The following is a 24,529-nucleotide window of genomic DNA, read 5'->3' on the forward strand; positions in this document are numbered from 1 at the left end:
ATAAAACAAAATATTCAGACAGCATTGTAAAAAAAAAAGAAAAAAAAAAAAGCCTAGGACCAATACTAAAGTGGCGATAAATTAGTTAGCATTTTTCTTTCTTATTAAGAACAAATGCAGTTTGTAATCACAGCTCTCACCCATAAAAACGGCAAGATACACAAATATTGGCTTGAAAATCTCAGGTGGCTGTATAGCTGAAGTTAGCAAACAGGTGCAGAGTACAGTAACAAGACCTCCAGATATTAAAAAGTAGATTTCTCTTCAAAGCCGTTTATCCGTTTTATGAATGTCGGACTTCATTTCACTAAAAGAAGTTTGAAACTCACTTTTCAAAACCATACAGGAAGTAGTTAAGCTGCCCTGTGGCACTTAGTCGACTAAAAGGATAATAAAAAAAGAAGAAACACTGGTAAAAAACCTTTTCAGTCTTTCTGTAGATATTTTAAATCATTCATCTGTAGCATTTTGGGTAGAAGAAAAAGTGAGAGGGTGATTAAAAAAAAACCCCAAGAGTAATTTGTAAGCAATGTGGAAATAATCCTAACCGTTAAATGCTAACTCTGGCTAAATGCTAACGATGGCGTCTTGGCTAGTTTTAAATCATTTATCTGTAGTAGAAAAAGAACAGGTGACAGAGTGATAAAGTCAAGCAAAGGATGAATTTGTAAGCACTGTGGAAATGCTGCCAACCGTTAAATGCTAACAATAACATCACAGTGCTAAATTTAAGGGATATATTTGTCATTTCTAATAAGTTTTGCCTCTAATTCAGACTTTTGTCAAACTGGAATTTGGTCACTCTACACTCAGCATCAACAATATTAGCAAGTCCAAGTTAGATTTATGTTAGAGTTTCTCAAAGGGCTGTGAGGTTCAGTTTAGTAAATCTATTCATGAAACTCAAAAGCATAGGTAAACTTTTGTTGTGAACCTTAAACTGTGTATAATCTCCTGAGCTTTTGCTTCACTACAACCCTAATATTCCTCAACTTATTTTGAGGAACATATAGATGGGATCTGCTTGTGGGTTTAGTTTTTACATTTTAATGTATTTAATCTGCTGGTATGGAGGAAAATGCAATCCTGAGCAGCTTCAGGAGAAGAAAAAAAATGAATTTCCGGTGCCGGCCAAACAAGGCGCAAGAAGAAAAGAAGAAACCAAAGGTGGTAAAAAAAAAAGAACAACAAAGAACGCCCTAAAAAAGCCAAACTGGAAAAAAAAAAAAAAAAAAAAACCAACAAAATAGCAACAACGCCACAACACGACAGCAAAACTCCAAAACTCAAGGCCCCAAGGCCCGCAGTCCTGAAATCTGCAAAAGGGACAAAACAACAAAACAAAAGAACCAAATGGCTTAATTCCTGCCTACATCAGTACACCAGAGCCCCACAAACGAGCTAATGATCCAATTAAGCTAGTCAAGCAGAGCAACAGAGAAAAATCGAAAAACACCGGCTCTTGACACTTGTGGTCTACAGCCTAATAAAAACAGCAGCACACTCTCTACTTTAACACTCTGACCTTGTGGCATCTCACCATTCTGTTAATTTATTACTGTTCTATAAAACACACCACATCGTTTTCTTGTAGACCATCACTGCACCGCACACGCCCCGCTGGGCAGGAAGTCCTGCACATACGCCGCCACTGCCTTAGTGAGGTAGGTCATGCTCCCAAAGCGGCCACTGGGAGCGCTGTCGTACAACAGCTTGCACACCCCTGTGGACGGGTCCTTCTCCAGGATGTGGTCTTCCGCTCCCAGGTCCTTCTGCGGGGACGGGAGGCAAAACAAGAAATCCGTCTGAGCGCCAGGCTGAAATCCAGACGCGGGCGTACGGAGCCGCCGATTCTGACCTGATCTTTGTAGAACATGTCGTTGGCCTGGTGGACGATCCTCTCCACGTGAACGATGGAGCCGATGCTGGGGATGTCCACGTCGGCCAGCATGGTGAGGACCAGGATGGCCTCCACCAGCAGCTGCCGGTACTCTGGCTGGGGGACACGGTTCAGCACCGTCTCCACATGGACGGAGAACTTAATCTCTCCAGGGGTCATCTGAAGATGGCAAAATATAAATACGGAACGAGTCAAAATCGTCATTCTTGCATTAAAAAAAAAGAGTTTGGTTTAATTTTGCTATTCAAAGTGGTGTTTTATCCAAGTGATTTCAACTCTTAGTTGGCATAGATGGACTAAAACATTTGAGAATTTTTAATTGGAGAGTTTTGAGCAATAAAATCCTAAAAACTCTTCAGTAACAAATCAAATATTTCACCAATCCCAAACTGAATTTGACAGTCCCTTAAAAAATCTTTAACATTAATCTGCAATAAGTCTAACTTTGACCTGCTGATATATTGTAGTGTTGGTGCTTGTCCAATGCTGAAAAAGCATTAAAATGTGTGTTTTCACAAATAGAATAAATGTTTCAAATCTCAGTGTACAGTGATGAAATTACAGTTCGATAAAAGTACTTTGGAGTTGCAGACTCCAAAGTAAGAAGAAAAACTCATTAGAAAAAACAAATATCTCCCAGGTTGCTTTGATATTAAGTTAATTCGAGGAAATGTAAAAACACAAGCAATGGAGTGATTTCTTACCTCTCTGGTGGTTGAAGATGGAAGGACAAAGCCCTCTATGGACAGACCGTGGCACTGCAACACAATTAGGGCACTTTATCTCTGCCTTATAAAATATTTTGAATTTTTTGATAGCATGTTTACCAAAATAAAATAGGACCTTTAGGTTCTAATTCTAGCACCATCCAAAGAGACTAATGAGGACTTAGCTGAATGACGTTTTCTTTAACGTATTCCAAACTTGTTGCACTTCACAACAGGGTAAATTATTCACTGAATAATGGATAACAAACATCAAGCAGACAGACCTTCTGCAGGATCTTCCACACTTTCTGGTAGAAGCCAACGGGGACTCTGTTCAGCGCTCCGTCCAGCCGCCTCCTGCGCAGCCACTGGCCATGTCTGGTGTCCTTGGAAACGGGGAAGCTGTCCGGAACGTCAAAGGACTCTACAGAGAGCAGTCTGTACCGCTGCAGAGCGAGGAAGACAAAAGACAAGGCTCTGTGGCCACTGATGGTATGTGGTGAAACAGCACCCCCTGCTTGTTTAAAAGCACAGTGAAACGTTTTTAGACGTATTCACAAAAAGTGACATCAAGTTGTTGTGTGCTTTGGAAGAAAACATCTGCATCCTGCTAGTTCATCTTTTCCTTTTACCCGGGAAGAAGTTTCATCAGTTCTACTGAAGGATGGGAGACATTTCAATATCTGTTACTAGATACAATTAACCAACTTACGATTAATTGTCCATTAATGGTTTATTAGATTTAAATAAATTCCAATCGATTAACTAATAACTTAGGCCTTCTTTTAGTGTTGTAGTTTGGCCGCCATCCAGCAGAGGGCGCCGCTGGTCATCCTTGGCGGAGCTAGCGGAACAAAGATGGCGGAGCCATCTTTGTTCAGCCATCTTTAGTAGAAAGATAAGATACCTACAAGCTTCAAACAAAACATTGTGTAAACATGTGAACTTGTGATAAGGAGTGAAAACAATGCATGTTATACGAGTATGAAGCTCTTACACAAATTGTAACAAGTACAGATCATTTTAAATGCAACACTATGACCAGATAAAGTTAACAAAATGACATTTACTACTGAAATAATCAATATTTTGCCATAATGGCTCCTAAACCATTCTTAAAATGTGTATACCCAACAATCCCACAGTTTTCTCTACCAAAAATATATAAATACATTACTAAATCCAGGTGATGTCTCTATAAAAATTCTAAAAACTGGCAGATAAAAGCAGATTTTTACCCCAGATTCGATGTTTTCTACGTCCACTGACTGAGCTCGGACACCCTGAGAGACAGAACAACAAACAAACAAATGGAGACAATGAACAAAAAAAACAAAAAAAAAAAAGGCAAAAATAACCCCAAAATTGTAGAAAAAGTGATGAGTCGGATCAACCGCAGACCAGTAGAGTCACAACATGCATGATGGTACGCCGGTATCAGAAACAACAAGGATTAACGGGTAGTTGAGAAAAATCACCTGCAGGAATTAGTCAAGTTATTATAAAAAAAAAAAAAACATTTAATTTGAGAAAATTAAATGGGTTCACCATCTTAAAGATAGTCAGGCAGCAGACAATTCCCAAATCAATCGTCCTGTTAAAGGTTTAGAAAGAAAGAAAGCACCAGAATACACCATGTCTCAGAAACGAAAGGCGCTTCAGACTGAAATGAATGATCTCTATTGAACCCCTGCTGTTTATTTTATTGTCACCTTCTCGGTGGGCGTCACAGGCTGGTCGAGCTGAAATACAGAAACATGATTTAAGTTTCTAAAAGGTTTTAAATTTACACCGATGAACCTGGTTTTATCCTGATCAGATCTTACAGTCTGCTTCAACTAACGCAAAGAACAAGCTAATGAAAGGTTGGAGGTGTTCATAGTCATGCTAATAGCTTTATGACCGATTGACTGATTTTTGACAGTTCTTAACCTGCAACTTTACATTTATTTATTTATTTTGACCAAATTCTGATTTATTTTGAAAAACTCTAAACTTAGTGCTAAAAAAAAGAAAAAAGATTGATTATGGTAACATATAGTTGCTTTCAACTTAAAATTAATCACTTCAAAACTCCTCTATGGATAAATGTGGTTATGATTTTGCTAATTTAAATTCATAAATGTGAGCAAAAATGCCTGCCTTGGTTAAAAAAATATATATATACAAAGAAGGAAATAAGAAGAGAATACAAGAAAGAATGAGAGAAAAGCAGAAAAAAGGGTATAAAAATAAGAAAGCAAACAAGGGGAAAGAGGAGATAATAAAACTGATGAAAAAAGAAAAAAAAAAGAAAAAGGTATTTTCAAGCGTTCCATCTGTATTTATTCATTAATTCATGAAGCTAGACGCAGAAGCAATGTTCCACTGTGTGTCAGAGAGAACTTGCTGTGAAACATTGATGCTAATTATTAGCAGTAATATGCTACTAATTAGCATAGTTAGCATCGCTAACTGTAAACATCGTCACCGTGTCAGAGATGATGACTCGAGGTTCAGACTCTGACTCGTGTCGCACGTAAGTCTCAAAAACAAAGACTTGAGACTTAAACCCCTGGTCAGGATCTTGAATCTCTTTAACAATCTTGAGCTCATGTGAAAACAAAGATGAGGATGATGATGAGGTAAACTAATGTTCTGTCCACATGTAACACACAACTTGGAAAAGAGACCAGATTTGTGTCAATTTGTCACCAAAAATGCAATTTGTTCCTACTTTGTATGTATTTTTTTTCTTTGAAAATCAGTAACGTTAAACCCAAATTTTAAACAGATCTTGACAGCAGATAACCGAACAATATTTTCTTGTTGGAGACCCAACACCATAAATTTTCCCATATGGATTACCATCAAAATAAGATCCAGCAGAAAAAAAATTACAAACCCCAGCTCCTTTAGTAAACTGGATTTTTGAGTCAGTTTTAAGAATTAAGATAATTTTTCTCGATTCAATCTTGATTGGTGCAATAAATAAAAAATCTTTTTTCTTTTTTTTTTTAAACTTAAAATCTCCTTCAGTGAAACTGAAATTATTTTCCCCCCCATCTGCACCCGTGAGGTGAATTAACACCCACTATAACGTTCAGCATCACCTTACTGGGGTCCAGCATAGATAACCTGCGCTCCAACTGTAAAAAGCACAAAAGTAAAGTTCACCACATTGTTTAAGATAAGATAATCATGTCCCAGAATCTCATTTTCCTCCATTTAAAAACGGTTGCTGAGTTAGCCTCTCAGTCCTTAGTGCTGTTTAAAAGTTTTAATCGTTTCTCACTCCACTTCTGAATGCAGGTCGGGTTAAAAGTGTTAATGAGCCTCAGCTGCCTACCATCTTCATGTCACTCTTCAGTTTACTGATGCCCGCTCTCTCGCTCTTGGTGGCACCAGTGTTGCCTAGGTGATGGATGGAGATGGCAGGACTGACGCCGACGTCTGCCTCCCTTACTGCGGACGAGGAAACCAAACACACAGTCTTACATTTTACAGCGGTCCTGCATAGTTTTCCATGTAGTATTTACTGACTAAGGTAGAACACATTAAATGTTTACATTTTATTGTTGATTTATGGAAGATCTCGCTTCATAAAAACTTCAATAAATTAAAACCTCAAGAGAGAAAAAAAAAACACAAAGAAAGAAAGAAAATCTGAAAGAAATAAAAATGAAAAGCAGAAAAAAGCAGAGAAATAAGAGACGGAAAGACAAAGAAACAATGACTGAAATGAATAAAAGTAGAAGACAGAAAGAAACAAAAGAGAAAAGTAGAACAAGACTAAAGCAGAAAGACAAAGAATTAAAGAAAAAAGAAAGAAAGGTGGAGAGGAAGAAAGAAAAACAGAAAGGAAAAAAGGTAGAAAGAAAAGCTGAAATAAGAAGGAAAAGAAAAATAAAGAAAAAAGAGAAAGAAAAGCTGAAGTAAGAAATGCAGAAAGAAACAAACAGAAAGAAACCGGAAGGAAATAGGCAGAAAGAACAAAATAAAGGCAGAAAGAAAGTAGGAAGGAAAGATACAGGAGGAAAAGAAAGAAAGAAGCAGAGAAAAAGAGAAGGAAATGATACAAGGCAGACAGCAAACAACAAAAACAATAGGAGTCAAAGAAGAAAGTGAGATGCTGTACGGAGGGGAAGGAGGGATGGAAAGAAATAAGGACAGAAGGAGGAAGGGAAGATGGACACATTTAGACAAAAGAAAAAGGAAGAAAGTCTGGACCACTGATATCAAATCCCAGATCTCAGATTTTCTAGGTAGCATGACAACTAGACAATAAATAAAATGTATGTAGCCAGGCTGTGCAAATTATTCAAAACTTTAGCAAGAAAAACAACAACAAGTTGGAGGACTGACCGCTGCGCTGCACTCCGAACTCTTTCCCACTCAGGATGTGGTGCAGCAGATTCTTCAGCTCAGACGGGCTGAGACTCATCAGGCTCTCTGTGGCTTCCTCTCCTGCTCAAGTACACAAAAACAAGTCCTGGATGTTCTTCTGTCGTTTTCGATTTGACTCAGTTAGAACAAAGCTGTTGAACCTCTGACTGACCAACGAAACAAACAGACCTGAGCAGCTGAGTGACTGAGCCAGTTCGGTGGCCATGACCTGAATAATGAGGCCAATTCGCAGCCGGAACATCTCGCTGAACAGAGACGGCTGAGTCCTGATGCTCATCGCCAGGTACACCATGATCTCCTAGGAGACGGGCAGGGATTACGACAGGTAGGAGCGATTCACAGGAGGTTATGTGGGGTGGGGGCTCAGTGAGCCACCTGGGTGAGGATGGCCACACTGATGTTGTTGTCGCTGGCCTCGTCGATGAGAGCGGCCAGCTGGTCCGGAGGGATGGGGGCCGTGATGGTCTTCTCTCTCGGCTCAGGAGGAAGTCCCACGGTCAGGTGCTTCTGGTGCGCCAGCAGGTCAGAGCACGCCTAGACAACGTTGGGGAGATGGATTTGGAAACATTTCTGCACTTCTAAAACGCATGTGTTTAATAAGGTTTGTACTCAATTTTCAGGTAAAAGTTTTCCCAGACTTTCCACACTTCCAGGTTATACACCGTTTTCATATACAACATACAAAAACAAACTGGAGTTATGGCTGATAATCTGATAGCAGACAGCTTGGACCAGGCTGGAACTTGGAGGGGGGAAAAAAAACGGTACTAAGGGAGGAAGGAAAGACATAAGAAAGAAAATGAGGGCACAAGAAAAATGGAATGTAGAAAAGAAAAAGGGAAAACATCAGAAAGAAAAGGAAGAAGTTAAAAAGTGTCGGAAGAAAAATGAAATGCAGGCTTTGTACAGGTGTCACCAACTCAAATTCAAGGCCATTTGGCTTTTTAAGACCACTATGGATAGAATTTAAGACCAGCATCACAACAGAAATGCACAAAGGAAAATCGCAAATAGAAAATTACATGGGTGGCAACAAAGTGAGCCAATTGCTAAGAGGAACATCGTCCTGTCAACTGGTGATTGATTTGCACTTACAAATGATGGATGTAAAAAAGCTAGCCATTACTGGCTGGCTATCAAGGGTCAAGCTAGCTAGCAAGAGTAGAGCTTGCTTGCTAGCAAGTAAACAGCTAGCTGCTAATTAGCAGCTTAAAGATTAAATAGAGATTAAATAGTCCCCCCACAACAAAACTAAGACCAGTGATTGACATATTGAAGGCTAACTTATTTATTTCAAATTTATTTAAGATAACGAATTGGTGCTTAAAATCAGGAGATAAACATTTCTTTATAGTTTCAATTTCTTTTTTCCCATATTATTCTAGGACCTGGAATTACTGAAATCAAGTTCTGGACTTTTCCAGACTGTGTGGAAACTTGGGTTTGACTAATCTTCCTGAAGTTCCCAGGAATTGATAGCAGCTGGTTTTGTGCAAGAATCCCTCACACGGCGACACGGCCGCTCCGTACCGAGTCGAGCTCCTCCACCTTCTTCTTCAGCATCCCAGAGATCATCCTGATGAGGCCCCACTGTTTGAGGTCACCAGCCTTCTCGTAAAGCTCGCTCAGCAGAGAACTGACTGTGGAGCCTTTGCCTTGCAGCTGGGTGTCCCACTCCATACCCCTGAGGACACACACAAACAAGTTGATTACTGTGGACTGCAGCAGCAGTAGCAGTCCTGTTCGACTGCGCTAATATGCATAACTCAAAGTCTTACTTGTCTTTGAAGAGGATGTAAAGGATGTCTGCCTGGTCCTGGAGGCTTTTTGTGTCCTTCAGCAGCTGCACCAGAGCGTCGTAGTCGACGGCTCCGCTTTCGTCTCTGGGGATGCCGCTCTCCACTGAGATCGACACCGCCGAGCTCTGGAGAACGGACGGAGGGAGATGCAGTCAGAGTGAGGCGGGCGTTTGGTGCCGGCGAAGAAGAAGAAGAAGAAAGAGAAGAACAGGGAGAACCTGTGTTTCCTGCGGCTCAGAAGGGTCTGGGAGATTCAGGTTGAGTGATGGCTGACAGGAACGAAACAGCTTGCTCGGTAGGTACATGTTGACATCTGGACGAAGTAAACAGGGATCACACCGTTTATGCAGGTTTTACCAACTCAAATTTAAGACTTTTTATAACCACTTTAAGACCATTATGAATAAAATTTAAGACCTGTCTCACAACAAATGTAAAAATGAAATGCAGGAAACCAAAACTGTGAAATTTTTGGGGTCTTTTTGTGGTTCTCGGCAGCAGGCTTTGTGCTTCTCACATGGCATATGGCTGGAGAGCTAGCAAGTTTGTTAGAGAGTTAACTAGCTATGATGGCTAGTTGGCAAACAAAATAAAAGTAAAAAAAAGTACAGGAACCAGACCCAGAAAGGGGGAACGAAATGTAAAAAACCTGACATCACCAAAGAAAATCTACTGCTCTCTAAGCTAACTAGCTAGAGGGTCATAAGCTAGCTGCTGATGACTTGTTTGTCTGCTTCCCAGCTAACAAGCAAGTATTGGCAACTTATCTTATCATAGAATGCAGTGAGTGAGGATGTCTGTCCACAACTCAAACTTTTGCCTGACAAAAAAGTCCCACGAGGAAAAAAATCTACATAGAATATGAGATTTAAAAGTCTTTCCACACCAAAATTTAAGACCTGTGATTAACATATTTGAGGCTAACTTACATTGTCTTAAATTTCTTAAGGCCTTAGTTTAAGATAAATTAATTTAAGATGTCTTAAGGAAGCACGGACACCCTGATTGAGGATCATCATCTTCTTTTAGAAACAGAACTCCTGTAACGACTCACTGTGTATGTTCAGATCCTGAGCCTTGTTCATCAGAGAAACCATCTCTTTGGTCTTGGTGGCCGCCGCCTTGAACCTGCCCAGGCCTCCTGCCTGACGCTTAGACTTCTCGGGGGAAGAGTGAGCCAACAGGTGGTCCAGATATTGGGCGAGGTCGTCCGCTTCTGGAGGAAGGGACAGCGAGGAAACGACAATGAGTAGCAGAAAAGGGCAAATACACAGAATAAATATAAACTAAGAGAGAAAAAGGACTTAACTCACCTTTCTTTAAAAAAAAAAAAAAAAACTTAATTTAAAAGATTTAAAGGTCTGAAAAATCTATTTTTAGTGTGATTTTTTCATTAGCATGCAATTATTAAAGGGAAATGTGATGCATTTAAGAGAAAAAGCACCAAACCAGCTGTGCCAAGTCCTGCTCGCAAAATCAGTTTTGTGCCAAAATGTTTTTTGGCACAAAATGCATGCAAGCTACCATGCATTTCTTTTTATATATATAAATGATGGATTGATGCAAACAAAATGCACACACAACATGCTGCCTCACCACATCCACCATCACCACTATGGTGAAACTCTACACAGGATGAGGGTCAGCGTACACATGATGTAGAAGACAGTGGTGATTAATGCAAGTCTGCAGGTGATTTAGGTTTATGATGGAGCTCCAGGTAAATCACGTTAAAGATATGCTCAGAAAGGTTAGTTTAATCATCATTTACAATGACAGAGAATTAAATCAACTGTAATAATCGGAAACAAAAATCTAAATTATGATTCAGTTTCTTCATTGGGAAATCCGTGCAACAAGAGATAAATGAATTCTTTGTATTTGACACCATGAATGTATTTTTTGAGTGCATTCTACAAGGAATGGTAAAACCAACCAAGAAAAGCATGTAACCTGTAGTGGTGCAAATGTCTTATTATTAGCTGGTGTCACCATTCCTCTCCATCATCCAGACTTTATTCTTACCATCATCACAACGTAATTCATGCATGTATCCATCGCCGTCATCATCATCATCATCATCATCATACTGGTCGCCGTGCCGGCCCATGCTGCCAGAACCCTTACCGTCAAGGAAGCTGAGGTGAGCGCAGCAGGAAGTAGTCAGGAACTCGGACAGCTTTCCCGTCTGGGTCCTTACAGACAGAGAAAGGAGACGGGAAGAAGGTGATTTATGGTGTTTACAGGGTTTGTGCACTTTTCCCACAGTCGAATACAAGAACTTTACAGGTTAAGTTTTCTAACTTTACCAGCGAACAATACAAATGAACTAAAAAAAAAACAAAAAAACACTGTTTCAATTTACTATTGTGTAGTAATTTATTACTGTCACTAATAATGTCCAGTTTTCTACATTCTACAGTAGGGACAATCTTTTTATGTTTTGAAATGTCTCAGTACTCACGCTATACAACTGACTGGTCAGTTGTATAAACATTAATTTAACAAAAAAAATAAAATAAAAAATGTCAAAATATTGTTTTGAAATGGATGACGGATCAATAGGTCATCCATTGACCCATTAGGAATAATTGATATTCCTTACATTGAAACAAGTCACGTAAAGGTTAATTACCTTTCTCCTCAAATTAAATGCTAAACCTGTGGAAAATGTCACAGTGTGGGGTTTGTCCCGTCAGACCGTCAGTTCCCGAAACCACACACACAAAAATTCATAAAGGCGCATATGGGTTCACTGCAACCTCACCAGAGCAAAAAAACTTGTGGGGTCCAAATGACCCCACAAGACTAACGTTAAGCACAATAAACAAAGAAAGCTACAAAATAATTTCTAAAAATTGTTATCGCTATGTTTTCTGTTATTTAGGAAATAGAAATAATTTTGGTAAATCTCACTGACCTAAAAGTATTTTTTTTTTAAATTAGTCCCATTTAATTTCAAGCAGTGAGAAAAAAAAATGAAGATGACTTTTTATATCATCACCTGAAAGTAACATTTTCAAAATTTAAGTTTTTAATCAAGTTAGTTTGCACTTTCTTACAAACTTTACAGTTCGACTATCAAGCAAATTCAAGGACTTCATACAGAAAAATCCAGCACTTTTCAAACCTTAAAAAAACTAATTTAAAGTGGACAATCATCAAACATAAATCCACCTTGCTCCTCCGTAATATCCGTCCTGTAGCTTCTTTAGCGTAGCTATGACTGCAGGGTCCAGGTCAGTGCGGTCTTCAGCTGCAGCAGAACGAAGCAAAACGGCCATCACAGAGGCAAAGCAAGTACAGGTTTCACAGAAGGAACGCTCAGCAGACACAAACACCCACTCAGCATGGTCTGTGAGATGGGAAAGGTGACCGTCGGTCGTCCAGTTATCCTCCATCTGGATGCGAGGTAGGCGATCTCGTTCCTCAGCATCTCCACGATCATCTTGTTGTCCAGAGCCAAGTAGAACTGCTGGTGGTCGATAAACTGTGTTTGGTTTTAGCAAAAAAAGAAAAATCATGGAGGATGAGAGGCTTTCAATGTGAAATCTTTTGGGATTTTAATCCAGATATCTGTTGTTTCTCATTACCTGAGGAGTGAAAGCAAAGATTGTGTTTCTAATGATGTAGAACTTGGAGGTTCCCAGAACTCCTATTCTTCTGTAGGGTCTCCCTGTCAGGCCGAGCCTCGGGTTACGGCCTGAAACGGACGAGGAGAATCAAGAAAGAAAGGGAAGGTGAGGAGAAAATTACATTTTGTGCCACCCAATCTCATGCAACAGAATTTGATATAAGCCATACATTCTAAATCTGTATTAGGACTCTTATTTTGAAGTACAAAAGGAAGTAGTTCTTGGTAACAAAAGCGCCTAACTGCTCTTCTTACATCGTTTATTAGAAAACATTTCAGAAACAAATTTATTGAAGCACAAACAAGATATGAGGTTTCTGAGCACTGTGAGAACACTGGCTAAACGTTAGCCGCTAATGTTTAAGTTAGCATCGGGTTTGAAGCTTCCTATTGGTGGTTAGAACTAGAGATGATGCGGAGCTTGTACCGAGTCTGGCGTAGATGTGGCTCAGGACTCTGGAGGGCTGAACATGGATGGGATGGATATCTGCCACGGTCTCCACATTTATACCGTTCTTCATCAGCAGCGCCTTAATCTCATCCGTCTCAGCCAAAATGGACACTGAAGGAGAAAACCAGTTTGTTTAGGTAAAAACAATAAAATGTCTGTAGGAGTGAATCGCCCTTGGCTGTGAACTCACCCTGTACAACTACATCAGGCTTAGGGATCGTGGAGAACCGTCTGTTAAGGGGATCGATCTCTCCCGGGGCGAGAAAACCCTAAAAGCACAGAACCATTTTCGGGTTTCTGCAGGTTTCACCAACTCAAATTTAAGACTTTTTAAGAACTTTATGGATGGAAAGAAATGTACTAACTTAATCCAACCAACTGGTGTTAAAATTACACTTCCCCAGGAGGGATGCAAAAAAGCTAGCTACCAAGGGTATGTTAGCAGTGAGTGACAGAACGCAATAAAGTCTGCGTGTGACTCAAATTTATGCCCAACAGAAAAGTTCAGTGAAAAAAAATATATATGCAAGATTAAATAGGACTAGTAAGACCAAATTTAATACCTATGATTAATATCAACGTACATTTTTAAAATGTCATTTTAAGGCCTTAATTTCAGGCTACGAATTTAACAAGTTTTATGACTTTTTAAGGTTTATTAGAAAAATATTTATGCATTAAATAATTCTGATTTATTTTTCAAAGAACTAATTTATTTAATGTTTTGTAAGCTCCTATAATGGAGGCCCAACCCAAAAACTTCCCAGTATTACTTCATTGACAGCAAGCAGGATTTTACTGAAAGTTTTGAGGCCTTCGGTATTGTCTGGATGAGCAACAGCAAGCAGCATCAGGTTTCTCATGTTTGGTCACCTCAGAGAGGAGTTTTCCAAGGATGTACAAGGATTGACCCCATTTTAGAGGACACTTCCCCATTGGGATCCTTTCTACTGAGTGAGGGTTCACGTACTCCTCTTCCACCTGTTTGAACATCCAAGCACATAGAGGGACAGATTTACAATCACCTAAAATCCATTTTCACTCGAAGTCAGTCTGAAGCTAAGATTAGATATGAAAGACGTCCTAAAGCTTGAAATCCATCACCTTATCTGGAGGGACACTGTAGAGTTCTGGCAGCAGCCAGATCCCATCTTTCTGTTTGATCAGGATCGCCTCCAGCGCCTCCTGGTACTCCTGCACCTGTAACCAACATCAGCGGAAATATACAGAAAACATGTCTGCGTACAAAGAAAGTACAACACTGTTTCAATGATTTACCTACAAAAGGACTTATTTAATAAAAATGTGGTATAGAGGAGAAAAATTAGGCAAATACAAACCCCAATGAAGGACATTTAATTACTGATATCTGACCAAAGTTTAGCTCACAATAACGCTTACATGTTATAGTTTTAAGTACAATGGTTCAGCTTGTTAAAGTATGCAGGTTTTGTTAATTCAAGGCTTCCAGTCATTTTCATCATACATGCTATAATAGATTGGTGTAGTATTTAGGGTTAAGGTCCTACAAAAGGTACGTTTTCTGGGATGCACACCACTGGGAAGAAGACAATTGTCCCAATTTCTAACAATTGTCCCAATTTCTGCCAATTGTCCCAGTGTCCTAATCGATGTACTTGATCAGTGGCACCCAGCTCATTAAAGGCAGACTTGGTCTTAAAAATGTAATTCCACAATCAAGAATTAGTGTCCAGTAAAAGTAAACAAAAGTGAACATATGTTTCATGTTGGTCACTGAGGCATAAATTACCTGCTCATAACTGTTGCTAAAAATGCCGTCAAGTATGAGATACGTCCAAAACAGAGGCCACTCGCACTCTATGTTCTCAAACAGCTTCAGCTCAGCCGACTCGTAATACAGCCGGTTTGGATCCTTTACAGAGAGAAACACACATCAAGACAAAGGTTTAGAAATTCAGGCCTCTAACAATAGCAAACTCTAAAAGTTAACTATAATCTGGTAGGGATTCAGAAAGGTCAAGCATACAGTTAAAGCATTTCCATTATATTGTCGAATTTTAAGGCCTTAATTTTGGATAAATGACAGCTGGTGATGGATTTTTTTTTAATTATGCAGTTTAGTTAAAGGACTCCACTGGTTTCTTTTGAAAAACAAAACAAAATAAACAACAAAGTTTCACACTTTCAATCCTTTAGTCAAAGAAACTAAGAAGATCTGAGACGTGCATTCACTGCCATGGTGACTCCATCTTTTTGTATTCATGGAGCAACCCTCAGTTTATTGCTGCCCGCAGCTACTTTCCACCCAAACAAAACCCAACAAAAACATAATCGCTGCAGCTACAACAATCTCTCCAGTTTACATTACTTTGATGATGAAATTTAAGAAAGAAAAAAAAAACAATCACATGCACATTTAAACAAAAGTAACAGCTCAGTTTGCTCCTTCTCAGATGTAACAAGGTAATGTTTTGTGAAAAGAAGAAGAAAAAAACCTGCATGTGTGGGGTTTTTTGTGCTCCTTTTTTACCTCTCGGGGAGTTTTGTGGCCGTCTCTGAGAAACCTGCAGCAGCCGTATCGACCCTGCACACAGAGAGCAGAAGCTGATAAAGACAAGTCCTATTAAGAAAGGACTACAAATGGTAAACTTAATCCTCAGTTTTCATAAGAATAGGTATTTAATGAAAGCTATAGAAAGTATCAGAGCTGGAAAAAAAATTAACATCTCTGGCAGACTGCAGGAACACAATCCAATCAGTGTTTCACCTACTCAAATTTAAGACTTTAAGACATTTTTAAGTCCATTATGAATGGATACATTTGCACTTATCCAAAAAAGCTAGCACTTAGCAAAAAAGCTAATCAGCTATCTAGCATTAGCAGTGAGTTAATGGTAGCCTCAAGTTTCTTGAGTCACAGAACGCAATGAAGATGTCTGAGAGCGACTCAAAGTTTCGCCTGACAGAAAAGTCTTGCAAGGAAATAAAAAAAAGAATATACGAGATTAAATAGTCCTATCAGGACAAAAATTAAAACATGTGATTAATATATTATCACCTTCCTAAAATAATGGCCTGAATCATCTTTTGGAAAAAAAAACCCACAAAAAAACAAAAAAACTTAGGTGATCATTTTAGGAAGGTGACAATATCAAAGGCCAGTTTGCATTTTAAAATTTTAATGCCTCAATTTTAGATAAATGAACTGAAGACTTTTTAAGGGCGCGCAGGCACTGTGTTTACTCTCAATGCTTAAAAAACCCTAAAAGAAATTTGCATGTATATTACTTTCTACTGTTTAGAATCAGAAACTATAATGAAAACATGGAGATGAGCACATATTTCTAAAACATTGCAGTTCTTCACTTAAGAAAAACAAAAAAAACAAAACAAACAAAAGCCTGGAACAAATCTCCAAATCCTGATTTCTACCATACAGACACACAGCAGACAAGAGGCTACCTGCAGTTTAGAGATGATCTCCTCCTTGGTCATGTTCACTATGCTCATGTCCTCCACAGCGAAAGCGGGGTAGGTGATGATGGCCAGGACTCCAGCGTCCACCTCTTTAGAGATGGACGCTCTGGGCAACATCGACGTCAGAATAGACTGAAAATGAAGCACAGAGGGAATGTTTGAGTTAAACAATGATATTATTACTATTTATAACATGCTGTGTGTGTGTGTGTGTGTGTGTGTGTACCTGACAGTGCTGTATGTCATCGGCCAGCGCATGGACCACAGATCCAGGCCCTCCTTTTGCTCCAAACAGGTTGAGTTCATCCAGAGCCTCCAAAGCTGCCTATAGGTCAAGCAGCAACATTAGCAAATAAAAGATTTACTGAATACTCCAATAAGCAACTTTCAATCGTTAAAAACAAGAAAGAAATGTAGGAACAACTTCCAGTGGAAATCCAAATGGTTAGCAACAGGCAATTCAAGATATACACCCAATGCCAATTTTTTAGGTGGAGGGCTGAAAATGTGGGCTTGTTTCTTAAACCTGAGTACCTTCCCGTCAATAAACAGACAAAAAGGCCTTTTGTTACTAAAGGAATCAAAACCCATCGATCTGAAAGCTTTAGGGTTGGTTTTCATCAAGGACAACAAATGGTCCAGTATGGTCCTCTCAAAGGGGCAGCGCTGTCTTTTCCAGCCACGAAAGAGTCATTTTATAGAACAATCAAGGAACTATGTTAACTTCTATCGTTATAAAATTTTTTATATGTATCAAATATGACTAAAGAATTTTTACTAACTAATTTAACTCATTGAAATTGGGCCTCTGTCGCTTTAAAAACTCTTGCTCTGAAACTCCGTCTTCAGGAAGTCATCACAACACGGCTCCTCTTTTAAACTTTTAACTACATTTTTACCAGCGTTTCACTGAGAAGTAGCTCATATAATGAGCTCAGTAGATGCACAGTTCTGCAAAGTGTTTGCTAATTTCTGCTGGCTAGTCTGAAGGAGCTGAGTAGGGAAGTCGCAGGGGTTCGGTGCTCTGAGAGGCGAAAGCTTGGAAACTGCACCTAGGAGGAGGAGCTTTGACTCAAAGGCGGAGCTAGGCCCACCTGGGCGTTTTGAACAGGTGAATGGTTGCCATGGGAGATTAAAGGATTTCTCAAACATTCATGAAAGAGTCAAGGCAACACTCCAGGGATGTGTCTGATGATGTAAAGCTGAAAAAGAATATTTTTCACAATACTGCCCCTTTAAATTAAAGTGTGTGTGTTGACTGCAGTGAGAACTTCGTGTGCTGTGTTATTTCTGTGTAGGAGGCTATTCTCAAATGACTGCAGAGAACCTGATACCTCCTGTTTAGTGTCAGCCAAGGACAGCATTGGAATCAGACGGGCAGAGCGCTGGAGTGTGAAGCTAAATCTTCAAAATGATTATTATGAAGCTTAAGGCTTTCTTTAATATAACCTCCCCATCATCAGCGGTCACTTTTAAGTTCTTCTTCTCTTCTCATTCTCTCTCACAAACACCACCTCAGGCCGCTCAATTTCAACCGTCAAAACAAAGCCGCTGCCGCCGCTGCATCTGATCCAGAGTCAGTTCGGAGCGGCCGGGTCAGCTAAATGTCAGCGTAAAGGCCGCTGGAGTGACTGTGCAAGATATTCACGGGAACACCTGTTCTGGTTTTAGCTCCGGTTCAGGCCTCCGTTTAGTGTTATTCCTGTGACTCTGTAAAACGGGAGCTAACCTTAGCCGTGCCGATGGAGCTGGCATTGATCTCTGTGATGCCCTGGTTGGTTTTGTCTCCTCTCTCCCACATCCCATAATCCTGCAGGAGGCCAGACAAGGAGACACTCAGAGCAGTTCCAGAACGTAAAGGTGGGTGAGACAGGTGGATGAACGGACACTTACAGCCACTTTGTAAGCTGCCTCGATGTAGAACATGAGATTCTGAATGACATCCACTTCGTCTTGGGTGTAGATGATGTGGAGACCTGGAGCAGAGAGACATGGACTTTAGATCCAAGCGCATTCGGGCGTTGGGGCTAAACGGATAGGAGGTCCTTTGCTGCACCTGACGCAGTCATCTGAGCGAGGAAGAGCAGGAACAGAGAGGTGGCGTCCACCTGCAGGTGGCCCCACTGGTCGTCGCCGACGACGATGGCGCAGGTCTTGGTGTTGTACTTGGCGTGGAGCGAGTCTTTGGTGCTCCGGCTGTATTTAAACTTCTCCACTTTGTCCAGCTGTGGGAGGAAAACAAAGACGATGAAAAACAGAGTATTTCTGAAATACCACATTTTCCGGACTATCAGTCACAATTTTTTTATTTTTGAATAGTTTGGCCTTTCCTGCGACTTGGGGTGTTTTCACTGCCTTACAGCTCATTAGCCCACAGTGGCAGTCGGCTCTTTCAGCACCAAGGCAGCTTTTGTTTCCAGCAGAGAAAAACCATTCCAGAGCATGGCTACCGGCCAGGTGGAACAGAATCAACTCGGATCGATTGATTTGTTCCATTTTCATCTGGTGTGCTTCTCGTTCACACTCCACTGTGTCAAACGAACCAAACCCTTTGAAAAACCTGTTCACCTCCTCACTTCAACTGAACCAAGACTTAGGTTTGTAGGCGGACCAGAGTTTTCGTTTTTGGACCCCATTGAAGTTTGATTATGCATTCACTCTTCCCCAAACACACTGTGGAGGTGTCAGACTAGTTTGTTTGACTAGTTTCTTCCTAGACAAATAAACTGGCGTTGGATTAAAGCGGATTAAACAGGGCTGGTGTGAATGAACCCTTATAATCCGGAGCGACTTCATGGCTTGTTTTTTGACTGGTGCTGTGAGGCTTGTGGTCGTGCAGTTACGTCTCCACTTCCTAATCATATATTCTCAAAGGAAGTGAATATATGACTTTGCAGTTGGAACCAAGTCGATGAACGCCACCGCCTCTCTGTCATGCTGGATTTACTGCAGCTCTGCTCTTCACCGACTACTATCAAGTATGCCAAGCCAGGTCCTTCCCGCTACGGTAGGACAATCTGACAAGGTACCTCAGACCTCAGACGGTCAGAGCAAACTAATTTAAACCACGGACATTGGTACTTTCCAGTTTCCGTGAGTTTGATAAGAAGCAACTAAACACAACATGTCACTGGAACCCTTCATCAGCATGAGCAAAGGCCTCCTCAAGTTCGACAATTTCTAAATAAATGCGGCTTATACTCAGGAAAATACAGTAATTTTACTTTCCAAGCAATTCAACTGTGAAATCCTTTTGTAGGAAAGAAATAACTGTACCAATGATCTTACCTGCCTCATTATACACTGGAGAACACCTCTCATCAGCTTCACCACGCTCTACAGGCAAAGAGGGTGAAACGTCAAAGGTTTCAACGTACTGCAGCCTACATGAAGATGTTGAGTCCATCCACACACACACCTGTTCCAGCTCATAGGCCTTGGCCTTGTCTTCGTCTCTGTCTGCGTTCTTCCTGTAGGCCAGGCTGAGGGCCCACACGGACACAATGCTGTACACATTGTCTCTGACCCAGGCGTCCGGCTGGTCGGTGCTGCCTGGCAGAAGACCCGTCACCGGATCCTGTCCAACACACAGCAACCACAGTTATGGATGATGAGAAAGCTGAGCAACAGGGATGGAAGGTGAGGTGAAAACAATGACAAAATATCTGGGACAAAAACGAGTGTTAATCCCAACCCATCACAATTTTTCTCTTGTATGATGTCTTATTAAATATTTACATCCAGACACTTCAGTGTGTTTTAATATGATTTTATAAGACAGAAGGACAGAAAGTAGAGCGCCCCTGCTAGGTGGAAGGAAAATACACGGGTTTACAATCTTTACAATTACACTGATGTTTATGGTGGTCAAATGTTACAGCAGTATTTTAGGCTCACAACATTCAGTCTGGACTACAGCTTTTTGTTGAATATGGCCTCTTCAGCATCAGCTTCAAACTATCACCTTCTGGAGTTCACCAACATAATTATTGATTCTGGCACTACAGCACACCATTAAAGTGAGAAATTTGAGAAATAACATAGTATTAGTGCACAACATATGATCTTTCCCAACCCAATCCCAATAATATTGCAGTTGCATGATGTCTTAATTTTGTGAAACCCCATAGTTTAAACAGATTAATTTAATAAAATTTAAAATTTCCGTTCTGTACAGTCTGATCTTTATGAGCTATAAACGCTTATTTTATTATTATTATTATTATTAAATGTGATAAAGGCCAGGCCTTTCACTTATTTCCTATGATTAAGTTTGAATTAGTCTGCAATAAGTTTAGGTATTATGAGAAATCTGATTCTGACCAGAAGCAGCTGATTGTTCTTTTTCTGGATCATCTGTAGTAGTCATGAATTTAAAAAAAATGAATCGTGCTTCCAGCTCATAACATCTGTAAGATTTGAAAACGCAAAACTGTTTGAAATAAAACGTCAGCCGAATTTTAAGTGCAAAGCCATTTAGCGTTCAGTAGGAAATCTGGACATCACCCGGCAACACGCACATCAGAAATTCTACGACAGCAACAAAATGTCTAAAACTACGTTTCCCATAAAGCCCCGTCACCCTCCTGCTGGATCAGGGTTTGTGTCCAAATATACAGCTGCTTGTTCAGCTTTTCTCAAGTGTCGCTGCCTTACAGCTCATTAGCTCACAGTGGCAGTTGGCTCTTTCAGCACCAAGGCAGCTTTTGTTCCCAGCAGAGAAAAACCGTTCCACAGCGTGGCTACCGGCCAGGTGGAACAGAAGTGCTGCAGTAGAAGTCAAACTGCTGAGGAGTTTTAGGGAAATCTAAGCAGCTGACTCATAAATACCGAGATGCAGAGCAACGTGACTGGACCACCAGAGAGTTTTCAATTGTAACGAGATGTGATAATGGAGGACTGTTGGCTAAGTGCTCTATTTGAGCAGTGAAGTGGACACAGCCACAATAACTGACCGCGTTCACATTCAGATATTGACCTCACATTCAGTTCCTCCTGTTTCAGAGAAAACAGACCCGTGTGATTCAGATGAAAAATCTTTGCAACACCTTGAAGAAGCCAAAAGAACCACATCATCTGTGAAAAGCAAAGATGATGTAAAGAAAAACAGGACGCTCCCCTCTTCACGACTGGCCGTGTTCAAAACTAAACTGACAAAACAAAGTTAAACTTGACAGTGAGGAAACAAATCTGCGAGTTTTTGAAGTTTCATTGTGTTAACGCTTAAAGTTTTTATAGGAGAGATCATACATACGTCCTAATTAATGAGGCAGCAACCGAAACTTGCCCAGTTGCTAGATCAGCTCTTTTTAAATAAAAAAAGGGTGAAAAAAAAATTGGAGATATTTCCCCCCATCAGAACTGAAAGCAACTTTTTTTTCCATTCTGTAGATGGTCTAGGTGTAGGGATGGGCGATATTGCCGAATAATAAAAATTATATCATGTTATATTTTTTTAAGTACCTTGAGAACAATATGCTACATTTTTGGCTTTTTTTAATGTAGGATTTGGTCAAATATACAACTTCAAAATAGTTTTTAAGAACTTAAATATTATGTACAAAACTGAGAATCTTGTTTTTTAAAAGAGAATGTTCCTTTTAAAAATGCTCAACACCATTTTTTGACGTTGCAACAAAAAAAATTGCAAAGGTTTCCTGCCTTAGTAACAACATCCACACTGAAGAGAGTTGTTGTCAGGGCGACATGTTAGCGCTTTGAAATGGTGCTGAAAATCTCTCTTTTTGGGTCAATTTCTTGGTGCATCTCAACTAGTGATGCACGATATATCGACATTATCATCGGTATTGGCTGACATTAGTAATTTTTTAACATTCGACCTGATAAGTAAAACTGCATCAATATTACGAATGATGTTTATTTCCACTTAGTTACTGTGTGTTTGAGGAAGGGGTTGCCATGTGATACTTGTTCAGTCTTGTGATGACTACAGCGATGATGTGCAGGATTAGAGAGTTAAACTGAAGAAGAGAAGCAATGTAGGCGATGTGGTTGCTTTTACATGGTCTCAAAAGTGTAGCGAATCATATATAAGTAGGGATGCACTGATATGAAAATTTGGGACAATATCGATATCTGATTTTAATATCGCCGTTATGGCCTTTTACTGATATTGTATACATTTCACTACCATTTCAAAACCTTTGTGGAAAAAAAAACTCAACCAGAATCAGACAGCAATAAGATAAAGATAAATAATGGTTGTTTATTTCAGCCCAATATGTTAAAAAAAAGACTTATATCGGCCAATACCGATGCTAGTGCCAATATATGGTAGATCTCTATATATAATAGGGATATTGATGAACATGTTATCGGTCATAACTAGGGATGCACTATATTAGATTTTTGGTCAATATCCGATATGCCGATATACTAAAACTCATTTGGCCAATAGCCGATACCAATGCCGATATTTTTTTCCAATACCTACTTACTGAAACTAAATGGCTTTTTCTACTGTGGAATTAAAATACTGCATTATCTTTGTCCATTTAGCCTGCTAACAAATGCAAATGCTAAAAAGGATATAACACTTTCAACTTGCTTTATGTTTAATGTCAAATTCATCCATAACATCTGCTTTCTCGAAGACAATGACAACACTCAAAACAGTGCAAATTTGTAAATCTTCACAAAACAAAATTCAACCTATTCACAAGCAACAGGTGAACAGGTCAAAAGCACATCAGTTGTGCATTAAGACTTAACAGTTTCTTATGACGTGCTGTGCTGGAGGCATCATTGTCACTGGTTTGTCACATAAAAACAGAGCCTTTTATACTGGTGAATTATTTTGACAGAATGGCCGATGTCCGATATTAAGCTAATATTGGCCGATATCATGCAGATGATATTGTGCATTCCTACCCATGACATAAGTACTAATATCAGATATTGGTATCAGCCCAAATTTACATATCGATTTATCCCTCATATAATACCATTTTGAGCAACCAGCAAAACGTTTTTTTTTTTGTTTGTTTGTTTTATAGGCCACATTTGCCATATTTAATCGTTCAGCTAAAACAAAAATGAGTTTTGCATGTTTTATAATACACAGAAAGTAATTCTAATTAGACTCAGCAGATACGGCCTCAAAGAAATACAGAAATTGGTACAAAGCCGTTACAAATTTCAGCTAAATACAGGTAACAAACAACATAATTTAAAAGAAGATTCTTGCAGTAAGGCGTTTGGAATTTGGAAAGTACCCCAAATTTACAGATGTATTTATTTATTCTTTTTTTCACGAAATCCATGGGGTTAAAAGCAAGATTATGAGCAAACCAACATGTCTTTTCAGGAAGTAATTTCTGTAGTGTAGGTTCTCATGAAAACCTTTACTACATATGCGTTTCTGACATTGCTTTAGTTCCTCTACAGTGACTGCAAACGCGTACAAAAACATTTAAATATGTCAGAGCAGCACAGACTTGCGAAATATAACCTTACCTCGCCCTGTGCATGCTTTACCTTTAACTCTTTTTAGCTTCCGTGTCCTGCTGCAGTGTTTCCAACCACTAAACAAGTTAGCTTAACTCTTAAAGTCATTAAAGTTAATGTAGAACCTCTTTTGCCACTCACTTGGTGCTGCAGGATAGTTTGCTGTACTACCCGGGCATAGTTGTCCAATTTAACGCCAGAGTTGCTCCTACTTCTCATGCTGACAAGTGAAGGTCTCGCTTCTTCTACTGGCGGGTACACACAGTTCGGGACAAAAACTGTCTTAGGTTCTCGACAGAGAGGTCATTTTCTGCTGCGCTGTATTGAATTACTAGTAGCCGGAAAGAAAGACAACTAAGCTGCAGTTTGGCTGCAGCAAACACAGTTGAGCAGCTGGAGGAAGCGAGAAAAGAAAGCGGTGAAACATGAATCCGAGATGAGAGCGCAACCGGAAGCAGCTAATCTCTTCTTCAAAGTAAAAGCATACTTCACAGGAAGTGAGAATAGACCAAAATTTCACTGTGTGATTGTGCGTATATAAAAACTTATTAATTTAAGTTTTAACAATACTAAATTAGCCCAGCATAAATGCCAACCCTCACTTGCGCTCTAAATGGGGTATTCTAACAGGATGTTAGGACCTGGAAATATTTAAACCAAACAACATTTCAGAAAGAGAGATGACCACATAAGTTGTATTCAATAACTAATTTTAAAATTAGAGTA

The 24,529-nt window shown here is 39.7% G+C and overlaps 1 protein-coding gene across 6 annotated transcripts; it reads right to left on the reverse strand.

The window, feature by feature from the left end:
* Positions 1–1,530: 1,530 nt before the first annotated feature.
* Positions 1,531–24,255, reverse strand: phka1a (phosphorylase kinase, alpha 1a (muscle)). Of its 6 annotated transcripts, XM_007561746.2 has the most exons (33): positions 23,945–24,255; positions 19,755–19,913; positions 19,625–19,672; positions 18,393–18,561; positions 18,230–18,312; positions 18,066–18,146; positions 16,563–16,661; positions 16,322–16,468; positions 15,390–15,443; positions 14,649–14,771; positions 13,982–14,077; positions 13,751–13,858; positions 13,068–13,146; positions 12,854–12,988; positions 12,386–12,495; positions 12,138–12,282; positions 11,970–12,048; positions 10,818–10,987; positions 9,847–10,008; positions 9,011–9,105; positions 8,772–8,917; positions 8,524–8,677; positions 7,369–7,527; positions 7,162–7,291; positions 6,952–7,053; positions 5,936–6,051; positions 5,700–5,735; positions 4,320–4,349; positions 3,846–3,890; positions 2,892–3,053; positions 2,605–2,658; positions 1,859–2,059; positions 1,531–1,772 (listed from the first exon to the last, which is right to left on the reverse strand). In XM_007561746.2, exons 1-33 carry the CDS (start codon positions 24,020–24,022, stop codon positions 1,599–1,601), a joined length of 3,729 nt encoding a protein of 1,242 aa, XP_007561808.1. In that variant the 5' UTR covers positions 24,023–24,255; the 3' UTR covers positions 1,531–1,598. The 6 variants fall into 6 exon arrangements, with proteins under 6 accessions (XP_007561808.1, XP_016531722.1, XP_007561810.1 ...); XM_016676236.1 differs by lacking the exon at positions 5,700–5,735 and having other exon boundaries at positions 10,920–10,987; XM_007561748.2 differs by lacking the exon at positions 5,700–5,735.
* Between the last annotated feature and the right edge of the window lie 274 nt (positions 24,256–24,529).

The sequence above is a fragment of the Poecilia formosa genome, unplaced genomic scaffold, assembly GCF_000485575.1.
Source record: "Poecilia formosa unplaced genomic scaffold, Poecilia_formosa-5.1.2 Scaffold130, whole genome shotgun sequence".
Taxonomy (NCBI): domain Eukaryota; kingdom Metazoa; phylum Chordata; class Actinopteri; order Cyprinodontiformes; family Poeciliidae; genus Poecilia; species Poecilia formosa.

Bases quoted from the DNA above. Each gene is read 5' to 3' on its own strand.
- phka1a (XM_007561746.2), bottom strand. From the start codon at position 24,022: ATGAGAAGTAGGAGCAACTCTGGCGTTAAATTGGACAACTATGCCCGG. The intron at 13,859-13,981 runs GTGATGGATTTC...ATGTTCAAACAG, and splicing joins ACAGTGTCCCTCCAGATAAG to GTGGAAGAGGAGTACGTGAA. The intron at 5,736-5,935 runs GTAGGCAGCTGA...TGCTTTTTACAG, and splicing joins TGAAGAGTGACATGAAGATG to TTGGAGCGCAGGTTATCTAT.